The sequence below is a fragment of the Bison bison genome, unplaced genomic scaffold (genome assembly GCF_000754665.1).
Source record: "Bison bison bison isolate TAMUID 2011002044 unplaced genomic scaffold, Bison_UMD1.0 scf7180017864066, whole genome shotgun sequence".
NCBI classification, from domain to species: domain Eukaryota; kingdom Metazoa; phylum Chordata; class Mammalia; order Artiodactyla; family Bovidae; genus Bison; species Bison bison.
The window spans coordinates 5,544,163-5,557,379 of NW_011494638.1; the positions used below are offsets into that span (position 1 = coordinate 5,544,163).

At 44.2% G+C, this 13,217-nt stretch overlaps 1 protein-coding gene across 1 annotated transcript in view; it reads left to right on the forward strand.

The window, feature by feature from the left end:
- The window catches only part of CGNL1 (cingulin-like 1), a 168,798-nt gene that overhangs the window by 74,006 nt on the left and 81,575 nt on the right, over nt 1-13,217 (forward strand). Inside the window, 1 exon segment of the mRNA XM_010836806.1 lies at nt 7,636-7,851. Within this exon segment, the coding sequence (XP_010835108.1) occupies nt 7,636-7,851 (216 nt within the window).

A 13,217-nucleotide genomic window follows, 5' to 3' on the forward strand; every position in this document is an offset into this window, starting at 1 on the left:
TGGGGAGCCGTTGTCTGTTGTGTGCTGCTTGTTCTGCTGGTGAATATGGTTCCCTTTTGTGAGAGCATCACGTGTTAACTCACATGGAGTCCCAGTCCAAATCCAACAGTTGTCCGCATGTTTCCGTATTTACTCCATTTTTTCTTCTGTCCGGCCGTTCAACTTTGTTTGTTTTTTAAAAATTCATCTATCTATTCATCTTAATGAACTTTTTCAAGGGAATTTACAGATAATACCACATTGCACCCCTAAGCTGTTCAACATGCATTTAAATCGTTAGATAATTTTCTTATAACTACAATACTATTATCATATCCCCTTCATGGATCACAGCCTTGTCATGGTGAAGAAGCTTGCATAACTCAGTGAAGCTACGAGCCATGCCATGCAGGGCCACCTAAGATGGATGGGTCAAAGTAAACAGTTCTGACAAGTTGTCCACTGGAAGAAGGAATGGCAGCCCACTCCAGTATTCTTGCCTGGGAAATCCCGTGGACAGAGGAGCCTGGTGGGCTGCAGTCCATGGGGTCACAAAGAGTCGTATACGACTGAGTGACTAACAAATGGCTACACGTGGTGCACAGCAACTGTGATGTGAGCTTCCGTTTTGGTGATGTGTTTTCAGGTGGAGGCTAGTAATGAGACTCCCAGGAAAGGGAAACAGAGCACATCTTTTCTTAAAAATGTTCCTGGTGTTGCTGGCTTTCTGGTTATTTGCCTCTTTCTTGTAATGGGAGCTATATCTTCTACCGCTGCCTTTCTGCACAATAAGTTTGGACACAGTGAGCTTCTCTGTGCCAAAATGGGTTTCTTTCCATCTGGAAAATTGTCCTCACTATTTTTATCAATTTCCTTTGATATGTCAGTGACATTTAAAAAATGATCTATGGTTTTTATATCAAATTAAATAGACCCCATCTCCTCATCACTTTCAGTTTATTCTTCATATCTTAATAAAAAGTAGCCAGGGGGAATCTGATAACAGATTACAGTTGTAGCCAACTTTTCCACTGGACTTAGCTTAGAATAGACTCTTAAACTCAGCGAACATTAAACGCTTCTGCTTTTGAATGCTTGGAAATGCTTGAAGGCCCTGTATTTTGTGAGGCCTGCATAATGAACAAGATTTTTCAGGAAATATCTTTTAATATTGTACATTCTGTTAAATGACATTGGGCCTCTATATGGAGTCAGTATGAAAAGAGGATAGAATCATTATTAAAAAAAAAAAAGATTAAAGGAAAGAAAGAAGAAAGGAAGACAGTAGAAAATGCCTATTCTCTTAGGATAAGCCAGATATTAATTGACCAAGAATAGAATGACTGTGTTATTCTTAAGTAACCAACTGATGGTTTTGAATTTCTTTTAAAATTTAAGATACAAAAATAATTATAGCTCAAGTAGTCAGTCATTTCTTTGACCCTGAGTATGTTTCCCTTTGTTTTGGTAAGTAAGTGAAGTCCTCAGTCGTGTCCAACTCTTAGCGACCCCATAGACTGTAGCCTACCAGGCTTCTCTGTCCATGGGATTTTCCAGGCAAGAGTACTAAAGTGGATTGCCATTTCCTTCTCCAGGGGATCTTCCCAACCCAGGGCTCGAACCCAGGTCTCTCACATTGTAGACAGACACTGTACCGTCTGAGCCACCAGGGAAGCCCAATGGTGTTTTATCCCTGACCTTTACCAAGATGCAAGTACTTAGGTATCAGTAAAATATTCTGGTTATGAAATCTTGTTGGTTTAGGGGTAGACTGCTGCTCAGAAATAACATCTCTAACGTAAGTATAAGCTTATTTTAAAGTGATGTTACTGAATATTATACACAGTAAAGAAAATGATGATTCTCACCAGCTGTGTTACAATTTCTAGGCCATCTTTCTGTGGAAAAAATGACGTAATTCTTTGTCAGCTGTACGTTTTTTTGAGGGGAGGGCACACCATGTAGCATGTGAGAGCTTAGTTTCCTGACTGGGGATCAAACCCGTGCTCCCTGCAGTGGAAGCAAGGAGTCCTAACCACTGGACTGTCATGGAATTTCCATTTCTTTTCTTTCTTTTATGTTTGATTTTTGGATTGTCAGCTGTAGTTTTGATATATGACCTTTACTTGTCTTTTCAGTGAGCAAGGGCTTCTGTGGAAGCTTTTGTGCAAAGGGTCTAGATCAGCGTTTTTTCTCCTGTTGACATGGAATACCTATGGGTAGGTGGTCTGTGAAGATGTTCTGTGGACCTGTGAGTGGCTCTGGATGTTCTGGTCTGTGTCTTTCTGTGGCCCTCCTGTCAGGACCACCTCTGGCCTGTTGCTGTAAACAGCCAGCTCCCAGAGCATGCTTCCTTTTCTTCTCAACTTTCCTTGTTGTCTTTTCAGGTTCTGGGCAGGTTTCTTTGCTTCAGTTCAAACAGGTAGACCTCCTTCTAGGCACTTCCAACTGAATCCAGTACCCTTTTCACTTGCATCCGAGAGACAGAGCACAGCCACACCGCTTGCTCCTCAGCCTCTCTGGAGCATGTAGTTTTGTTGTCAGGCCTGCAGAGGCTGTACAGTGAAGGGAACCAGCATTGTTATCCAGTCTGGGTCTCATCTTGGCTCTATCACTTATATGCTAGGTGATCTTAGGCATGTTATTAATAGCATCTCAGAACTCCAGTTCTTTTTTTAATTAATAAGAACAATAGTATTCATCTCCTATGATTCTTAGAAGTGCTTAGCATAATTCTTATTATGTAGTTAGTACAAATAGTTAGTCTTTTTAGCCTAACCCCTCTACTCCTCCCCATCCACTCCCAAATATACATCTATACTAGGTCTTTATCTCTTGTGGCTTCATGTGAAGCTAGCCTGGATGTGTATAGGTTTTGAAAGGGCTGATTCTGCGTACCCAGAGTTTTCCTCTGTTTTCTTTGATGGGAGTCTGCAGACTGGCATGTGCATCTCTGGTGGACGTTTGCATATATTTTGAGATTTATATGTTTTACTCTTGTATCATTGGTGGCTCAGTGGTAAAGAATTCGCCTGCCAATGCAGGAGACGTGGGTTTGATCCCTGGGTCTGGAAGATTCCCTGGAGAAGGAAATGGCAACCCACTCCAGTATTCTTGGCCTGGGAAATCGCATGGACAGAGGAGGCTGGCGGGCTACAGTCCTTGGGGTCGCAAAGAATCAGACACGACTGAGTGACCAGAAAGCAGCAATATGTTTTCTCCTACTTCTTTGGCTTGATATAATTGACAGTAAAGCCTCAGAGGTGATGAAGTTTTTGAAATTTCTCTGTGCCTTTTGGTCTCTACCCTGGAAAGCTTCAAGTGCTACTCAGTGATACGGTGAGGTGTAATCTGATTGGATTTGTACAGCAGAGTCCATTTAAGCAGCAGCCCCCAGTTACAGATAACAGTGTGTTGGTGTAGAATTGACCATAAAAACTTAGTTTCTTGACATGCATTGGTGGCAGTACACAAAAGGCAACATGAAACACAGATATATCCTGGAAAAGATAAGTGTGGGAAGAGGAACTGCGTTATCGTCAGAACAATTGAGAAATGTGTGAGAGTAAGGGCAGGAAACAGGAGTAGGCTCACAAGGGCTGCTGTGAAGAAGCTGGCAGGAGGCTCCAGGAAGACCTAGAGGGGTTGCCAATAGCAACAGTGATGTGTGTGTGTGTGGAGGTGTTTCTAATAGCCCTGAACTGGACAGGGGAAGCCACAGGCATCTCCTTAGATAAATAGCAGAATGGGGTATATTTTCATAAAATTTGCTTATGTGTTTTGTGTTTGGTGCTTTGGAAGAGTCAGAGTTGCTCTAGTTACCTGGATGATTCTCTGTAAGTTTCTTCTGAGCTTATTAATGCCTGCTAGCTAGATTCTTGAGGAACTAAGTCTTAGTCTGTGCAGTGCAGCTCCGCCCTGGAATTGCAGAGGCTCCCCTGCTTTAATGCGGCTTCCCTGGTAGTTCAGCTGGTAAAGAATCTGCCTGAAATGCAGGAGACCCTGGTTCAATTCCAAGGTTGAGAAGATCCGCTGGAGAAGGGATTGGATACCCACCCCAGTATTCTGGCCTGGAGAATTCCTTGGGGTTGCAAAGAGTTGGACACGACTGAGCAACTTTCACTTTCCCCTGATTTAATGTATGTACATGCCCTAGAGCAATGGTCCTCAACCTTTTTCACGACTGGTTTTGTGGAAGACAGTTTTTCCACAGACCAGGGCAAGGTTGGGGGGTTGATTCAAGTGCATTATGTTTATTGTGCACTTTATTTCTATTGTTGGTACTTTGTGATATAATTTATAATAATTATACAACTCACCATAATGCAGTATCAATGGGAGCCCTGAGCTCGTTTTCCTGCAACTAGATGGCCCATCTGGGAGATTTGATATGAGTTTGCAGGCAGTAGATTTATTACGGTCTCTGTGCAGTCAAATTTCTCTGCTAATAATGTGTATTTGCAGCTGCTCCCCAGTGCTTAGCATCACCGCTTCAGCTGCACCTCAGATCACCAGGCATTAGATTCTCATAGGGAGTGTACAACCTAGATCCCTCACACGCACAGTTTACAGTAGGGCTCATGTTCCTATGAGAATCTAATGCCACTGCTGATCTGACAGGAGGCGGAGCTGAGGTCACAGTGCCAGTGATGGGGAGCAGCTGTAAATACAAATGAAGCTTTTTCCCATTGCTCACCTCCTCCTGCTGTGCAGCCTGCTTCCTAACAGGCCACAGACCAGCATCGGTCTGTGACCTGGGGGTTGGAGACCCCTGCCCTAAAGCAAAGGAAGGAAATTCCATTGTCAGTTATTCTTAAATTGATACAAATAGTGTCACCCCCTCATCAGTGACCCACGTCTTGAATGCAAAATAGTTTTCTCTGTTGAGACCTCAGTTCTCAGGTGACAGCCCTTCCTCCAGTTCTACAGGAGCTCCAAGAGGACAGGATGTGTATTTACCCATGAACTACCAGTGAAGGAATGGATGAGTTTAGAATTCTGACATCTCCAGACTCTTGCTGTACTGCCCATGCTAATATATGCCCAGAACAGGCCTGTTCCCAGCAATCACTGATCCACCCATCAAAAATATAAATCAGATGTGTTTTCTTTTCAAGAAATGGATAATCTTGTGAGTGAAAGTGAAAGTCGCTTAATAGTGTCTGACTCTCTGCAACCTCACGGACTATACAGTCCATGGAAATTCTCCAGGTCAGAATACTGGAGTGAGTAGCCTTTCCCTTCTCCAGGGGATCTTCCTGACCCAGGAATTGAACCAGGGTCTCCTGCATTGTGGGTGGATTCTTTACCAGCTGAGCCACAAGGGAAGCCCAAGAATACTGGAGTGGGTAGCCCATCCCTTCTCCAGTGGATCTTCCTCACCCAGGAACCAAACTGGGGTCTCCTGCATTGCAGGCGGATTCTTTACCAGCTGAGAGAGACAAGCAAATAGAATCTAGATATAAGGATTGTAGAGTAAAAGTATTAAGTACTGTGAGAAGCACAGCTAAAATGAGGTTGGGTATTCAGGAAGGGGATTCAAGGAAGACTTCTTGGAGTAGGTCATACAGTGTCTGAGTCTTGAGAGGTTTTCTGAAAGACAGAGACAGATGGGACCAAGATGGGTGAAGGATCCCCCTGACAGAAGATACCTTGTGGATGATGGCATAGACTGCAGGTGAGAAATTGGAGTGGGGGAGCTGTTGGGTGGCTCGTGCAAACCACCTGGGCCGGAGGTGAGGAGAGCCTAACCCTGGAGAGGGGAAGGAAAGGGTCTAAGATGTTACAGAACTATTTAGTCACGAGGGACAAGGATGAGAGGGATCAAGGTCGTTGCCAAGCTCCCTAGCCTGTGAGCTCCCGAGCAGGTGCTGATGTCCCTGAGAGTAATGAACAAAGGGAGAAGAGAGGAAGGGACTTGATGAATCCACTGAGAGACATAAGCCTCCGTAGGTGCCTGAGGGACATCCACATGGCCGAGTCTTGCAGGTCTGAACTCAGATAAGAGTTGGAGGTAAAGGTTTGGGAGTTATTTATGTAGAATTAATAGTTGGAAAACAAAACAAAACTAGGTGAACTTGCCAAAAAAGAATGAAGAATGTGAAGTCACATTCTTAGGGATCATCTTAGCTTTTTAGGAAGAGGGAGGGAAAAGCCAGAAAAGATTGTCACAGAAAAAGTGGCCCAAGGGAAGAAAACAGGAGCATGTAGTATCTTTGAACTGCAGGGGAAAGAGAATTCTAAGGGTACGAGTACAGAGGATCAAAGCTTGTGTGAGCTCAGCTGCTCAGTCATGTCTGATTCTTTGTGGCCCCATGGACTGTGGCCCTCCAGGTTCCTCTGTCCATGGGATTTTCCTGCAAGAATACAGGAATGGGTTGCCATTTCCTCCTCCAGGGCATCTTCCCAATCCAGGGATTAAACCTGTGTCTTCTGGACTGGCAGGTGTGTTCTTTACCACTGAGCCAGCTGGAAAGCCCCAAAGAGGATCAAAGGAGAGTAAAGAAAAGTGAAGACTGAGCAAAGGCCTTTGGATGTTGAGATGAAGAGGCCAACCTTGGAGGGAACAGGGGTAGTAGAGTAGGAGCAAAAGCCATTTGCAAGAGATTAAGGGTGATCAAGAAGTACACACAGTGAGTAGAAATTATACTTTCGAAAGTTTGGTGGAAAGCTTGGTTTTTTATGTGTGTGTTTTGTTTGTTTTTGCCCTTGACTGAGAGGATTCTTGTCCCCTGAGGAAAAGGACATAGATGCAAGGAAACAGAAAGGAACAAAATGACAAGAAAAAAAAAAAAAGACGACTGATCAGTAAAGACTTGGAGCAGGCTGGTGAGGAGGAAGCTGGCTGTCTGTGAAGTGGCTTGGGGCAGGGAGGAGGCCTGGCATGCAGAGGAGCTAGGTGGTCAAGCCCAAGTCCTGGCTGAGTGCACAGTAGGGACGTCTGTGGAGCAGGGGGAGCCTGAGCTTGAGGGTTGCGGAGCAGGTCTGATAAGGAATGATGACCTGAGAGGAGTGCCCAGCTTAGGCAGGACACAGTTATGTTGAGGTGATGCCACTGGTAGTGGAACTTGCTGCCCCAGTTTGGTGACTTTGCTTGTGAGCAGTGAGGTTATGAGGCAGGGAAGGTGGGGAATGTGTGACTGTTATACCTGCTCAGAATGGAGCAGAGGCATCCTGAGGACTTGGGCTGCGGGCTCAGAATGGAACCGAGGCATCCTGAGGACTTGGGCTGTGGGTTCAGGGTTCCAGGGGTGGAGTAAGAGGCCAGCAAGTCTGCAAGTGCCCCCCACCTGCCCCCACCAATGAAGCAATAGCTCGTGAAGGCCACTAGCAGGGACTGCAGACCATTGCACTGAAGTGAAGTGAGATGGAAAACACAGGCCTTGCACCTCAGAGCATCGAGAACGGAACCAGTTTCCCTTTTCTCCCTCAAATTAAATCTCAGGAAAGCTAAGATAGTGGAATCAAGGGATACGGTGGCTTGTGAGAAGGGGAAGAGAAAGAGAGGACAGGGGCTAAGCCAGTATGTAGCATGCGGGGGAGAGAATAGGGAGGTCTGGTGAGGGTGTGACCGTGAGTGCGGGGGCCGAGGTGGAGGCGCCTGGCCGCTCAACAGAACGCTTGTATCCTCACCTCCCCACTCGTGTGTTCTCTCTGCAGGAGCTCCTGCAGGCAAAGCAGGACCTTCAGCATCTGCTCATTGCCAAAGAGGAGCAGGAAGACCTCTTGAGGAAGCGGGAGCGTGAACTCACTGCGCTAAAGGGAGCCCTGAAGGAAGAGGTTTCCAGCCACGACCGGGAGATGGACAAGTTGAAGGAGCAGTATGACGCTGAGCTGCTGGCCCTGCGGGAGAGCGTGGAGGAGGCCACTAAGGTGGGTCCTGGCCAGAGGGGGCAGGCAGGGCACAGAGGAGGCCCAGGACCACCTCGCTCAAACCTGTGTCCATTGTTGGCCTTCCTTTTCATGACAGAGTGAAACTCAGTTTCATCCCATCATTGATCCAGAAGATGAAAAGTGAAAGTGTTTGTCACTCAGTTGTGTCTGACTCTCTGAAGCTCCATGGACTGTAGCCCACCAGGCTCCTCTGTCCATGGGATTCTCCAGGCAAGAATACTGGAGTGGGTAGCCATTCCCTTCTCCAGGGGATCTTCCTGACCCAGGGATTGAACCTGGATTCTCCTGCACTGCAGGCAGATTCTTTACCATCTGAGCCACCAGGGAAGTCCTGTTGATCCGGACCCTGTTCCCAAACAGTAAACTCAGCAGTTATGCTGTTGACCACCCTTAAGTCCATAAATAAAAAATTTAAGGACACTGCTTAAAATCTCTGGCACGTGGTGAGATATAGAGGCCCAGAAGAACCCTTCCAGGATTCCTAGGGCATTGCTGCCCTTGCTGATGGGGCAGGATTGCAGACAGGACCTGTGTTTCTGGCATCCTTCCCCCCACCCCACTCTGTTCTTTCTGACTTGTGAAGCCTTTTGTTAGAGGATTCAAGTTCTTTTCTTAGCACAGTTACAAGAGGGTTAATGAGCTGAATTGCCCAAACCTTTGTAAGATAATTTTTCTCTTAATTGAATTCTTGGCTCCTACAAATGGATTCTAAATTATTTTGAGGTCTTTGGTGTGGGCCTTGAATTGGCTGATTATGAAAAGGGGGAAATGAAGGGGAAAATGTTTTGAAATGTCATGCCATCTTTAGGGAAAGAGGGGAATTACATAGTGTAAATTTTTTATGTTCTCTGCCATATATAGGTTAAAGATGATGAAGAAAGAACTCTTGATATTGTTTATTCTGTGGTGATTACAGTAACAGCTCAGGGCTGGTCAGTCCTTTCTCCCCTACACTCCATAGTGATTCACTGATCTTCAATTACAGCACAGTAATTGCAGATGACAAGAAGTAAAAAATGGATTTGTTTGTGTAACAGTAAAATGTTTGGGAAAAATAGTTCGGGTTTATTGTAACTGAGGTAGTTTAAGAAAAAAGCCTCTTGTTCATTTGCCTGTCTTAACTTTTTGAGATTTGATTTCGTTTGAGGGAGAAAAATGAAACTGATTTAATTTTCAGTGCTTTGCAGGGACATATCTGTTTTTTCCATCTCATTTTCTTTCTGTGCAGCAGCCTGGTGTCCTTGCTCTTGGCCTGTATGTGGTGCTGCTTTTTGGGGAACACGCCAACAGGCTGCTGAGTAAAATGATTTTCCTTTGGACCCAGCACGTCTTTATTATCTTCAGACCTGACATCAAAGCTTGAGTTAACATGGCTTATTCATTGAAGGGTAGTTGAGAATGATATTTGGCAGGTTTGTGGTGTTTTGACTCTAAGGAAAATTAAACCTACAGCACACATAGGATGCAGGAGACTTTATTGGAAGCTTCTAGGTCCTTTGCTGTCACACGTTATAAGCAGGGAAGGGAATGATGGTAGGTGAGGAAGTATCTTTGTTGTATGGGAATGAGATAATCTGTAAAGATTTAGGCTCCTGGCTTTTAAGCACTGCTTCACATTAACAAAAAAGGATCACACAGACCAAATACAGGCCATCTGCAAGCTGACAGTGTGTGACTTTTGTCCTCTTGTCCGTGTCCCTCACACAGTGTCTGATGCATGATCACATCTCTGCAGTGTCTGATGAATGAAAGTGGAGGATCAGTTCCTCTCATAACTGGATTTTCAGTCCCTTGCGTGTGGTTCTGGTTAAATTTTCTCCAGTGATGATGTGGGAGATCTTTTAGGAAACTACTGTTTCTCTCTGAATTTCTCTGCCTTGCTTTTGCATTTCCCTGCGGTTTCTTAAAGAGGATCATGATTGTGTTTTTACACCTCATTAGCTTTTGCTTCTGAAGGTGTTTGCTGAACAAATGTGGCAGGATCATATTTAATGGAAAAAAAAAATTAGCACTGTAATGGACAGATGCTGCCTTTTTGTTACATTATGTATATGTGGGTACTATATAATAGGATTTTAGTAGTGTTATATTAACTACTCGGAAGAGAGAGAACTAAATATAATTTTTTAATTTTGTAAAGTGTTTCTTAAATTTATATACCAGCCTTTAGACTTTCCCTGTCTTGGGAGGGACTCATCCACTACTGTGATTAAAAGCTGACATTTTGTTAAGGAACTGCATTATTTTAGAAAGCTTATTTCCTTGGTAAGCCTTAGGAGGCAGCCCAACCTCCTGGCATCAGTTTTAAAATTTTTGCCACTGCCCCAGGGCCAAAAATTCCTAAAGTGCTATTTTATCATTGTCAGATAGCAAATACTTCATCCTCGCCAGAGCTTGAGCACTAAAAGTTTTAAATTTCTAGAACATTTGGTGAAAACCATCACATTATATTAAGAATGTTTTACAGGTATTCCAAACAGATACTCTGTAAAAGTGGTTTTTGTAGACCCAGAGAACCACACCTTTTTAAGAACAGATTGATTGCTCAGCAGAAGAGAATTCATGAGCTCCCTGGTGCTGGGGGCTTTGCGGGGGGTCCGGGGGGATGTCCTTGTACAGCAGAGTGAACGTGGTTGGGGGCATTAGGTAAGCTGCTTCAGTTTCCTCCCCACAGAAGGAGGGGTTCTTCACGTTGCTAGAGGATTCTATCATGCAGTCTTTAAAAGGACTGTTGAGGACTTTTAAATGTTGTTTCATAACATACTTCTTTTTTTAATGTTGTGTTCTTTTATACTCTTTTACACTCTTTCCAGTTTTGAAAGGGAAATGTCCTCTCTGTCTCCTTGAGTTTGTGGCAGTGGCTGGGATCCACATGCAGAAATGGGCAGTCAGTGTGTGACTGTCATCTGGGAGTGAAATGAAGACTTTCCACAGCTGTTAGCATCTTATTTTAATCCTTACCCTCTTCTTGTCCCCAGTTCTTGAGCAAAAGAAGTATAGTCAGTGGTCAGTGTTTTCAGATTTCTCAGAGACTAGAAATTTCTCAGAGACTCAGGTCAAATTCCAGCTCCTCTACCAACTTCCCTGCTTGGTTTTTGGACCTTAAGAGTTTCTGGGGGCCTGGTATTGCTGGTTACAGACCTGGAAAGAGTAAATGCCCCAAATGAAGTAGAAATGAAGTGCTATAGGAGATGGCTTGTGTTGGTGGCAACCAGGAAAGATTTCATGGAGGGAGCTGTGAGAGGTGAGGGGGATTTGGACGTGTGAGCCTGGGGGCTGAGGACACCGGGGAACCAAGTACAACATAAAGAACACCTTGTTGGGTGGGAACGTGAGATGTGTGTCTGGGCTGGAGCCTTGTGGAGCAAGAGAAGTTAAGGTGAAGTGGAGTTACAGTGTTTGCCGTTTGTCGTGTCCAACTCTGTGATCCCATGGACTGTAGCCCACCAGGCTCCTCCGACCATGGGATTTTCCAGGCAAGAATACTGGAGTGGGTTGTCACTCCAGGGCGTCTTACCAACCCAGGAATTGAACCTGGGTCTCTTGCACTGCAGGCAGATTTCTAACCATCTGAGCTGCAAGGGAATCCTTGAAGTTAAGTGGTTAGACACAAAAAGAGAGTTTTAAGAGTCAGAGACACTGATCTAAGGCATGAACTGTGTTTGACGCTCATTTCAAACAAACCAATTATAAAAAACCAAAAAAATAAAAAAGAAATCATTGGGGGCATTTAAACACTATCTCTGTATTTACTGATAGTAAGAAATAATATAAACAGAATGTTTAGGGGTGAAACAGTGTTATTGTTTTTCAAAGTCTTTATCTTTTAAAGAAACTAAAGTATTGGGTTGGCCACCAAGTTTGTTCTGGTTTATCTGTGACAGCTTACAGAAATCTCCAAACAAATTTTTTGGCCAACCTAATATTATTTATGGCTGAAATAGAAGGCTATCTGGAATCTGCTTTGTTTTTGTTTTATTTTTTTAATTTTAGTTGATATATACTATTAGTTTGAAGTGTACAAGATAGTGATTCAATGTTTTTATAGATCTATGCCGTTTAAAATAACTATAAATACAGGCAATGGCACCCTACTCCAGTACTCTTGCCTGGAAAATCCCATGGACAGAGGAGCCTGGTAGGCTGCAGTCCATGGGGTCGCTAAGATTCGGACACGACTGACCGACTTCACTTTGACCTTTCACTTTCAGGAAATGGCAACCCACTCCAGTGTTCTTGCCTAGAGGATCCCAGGGATGAGGGAGCCTGGTGGGCTGCCGTCTATGGGGTCGCACAGAGTCAGACACAACTGAAGCGACTTAGCAGCAACAGCAGCATAAATACAGGGTGTATTCCCTGTGCTGTATAATGTATCCTTATAGCTTACTTATTTTATACATAGTAGTCTGTACCTCTTAATATCCTCTTGCCTCTCCCCCTTATAACCACTAGCTTGTTCTCTGTATTTGTAAGTCTGTTTCTGTGTTGTTTTATGGAATTTGCCTTAAAATAATTCACTGGGGGGAGAAAATGAGTAGGGGTATGGTTGAAGCAGGATTAGCTATGTGATGATAAGTGTTAAAATTTGGTGATGACTCAGTTAATTATACTGTTCTGTCTACTTGGGTTCAGTCCCTAGGTTGGGAAGATCCCCTGGAGAAGGGAAAGGCTACCCACTCCAGTATTCTGGCCTGGAGAATTCCATGGACTGTATAGTCCATGAGGTTGCAAAGAGTGACACGACTGAGCCACTTTCGCTTTCACTTTTCTCTGCTTTGTTAATGTTTGAAATTTTTTATAAAAAATGTTGGATTCTTTTGTAGTAATGTTTTTTTAAAAGAACAACACAAAAAATTTAAAATATAAAAGATGAGGTGGATTGAAATTGTGAGGACTGCTTGAATACCCTAATGCCATGACAGATGAGTAGGTTTTCTTTCTTTTTCTCTATTTTGGCTGTGCTGGATTCTTCATGGCTGCCTAGGCTTTCTTTCGTTGCAGAGAGAGGGGGCTACTCTTGATTGCTGTGTGCAGTCTTCTCACTGCCATGGCTTCTCTTGTTGCAGAGCACAGACTCTAGGGTGCGTGGGCTTAGTGGCTCTGCAGCATAAGAAATCTTCCCGGACCAGGGATCGAACCCATGTCCCCTGTGTTGGCAGGCAGATTCTTTATGACTGAGCCACCAGGGAAGTCCCAGATGAGTAGATTTTAAGTGGTAAGGGAGCACTTTGTTTTTTATTAGGGATCTAATGGGGGCATGGTTCTGTAGAGGTGTGACCAAGAAGTCAGAGAGATTAGCAGTTGGAAGAATGAGAAGTAAGGCATGAGGAGGAATGAGCCTCAGG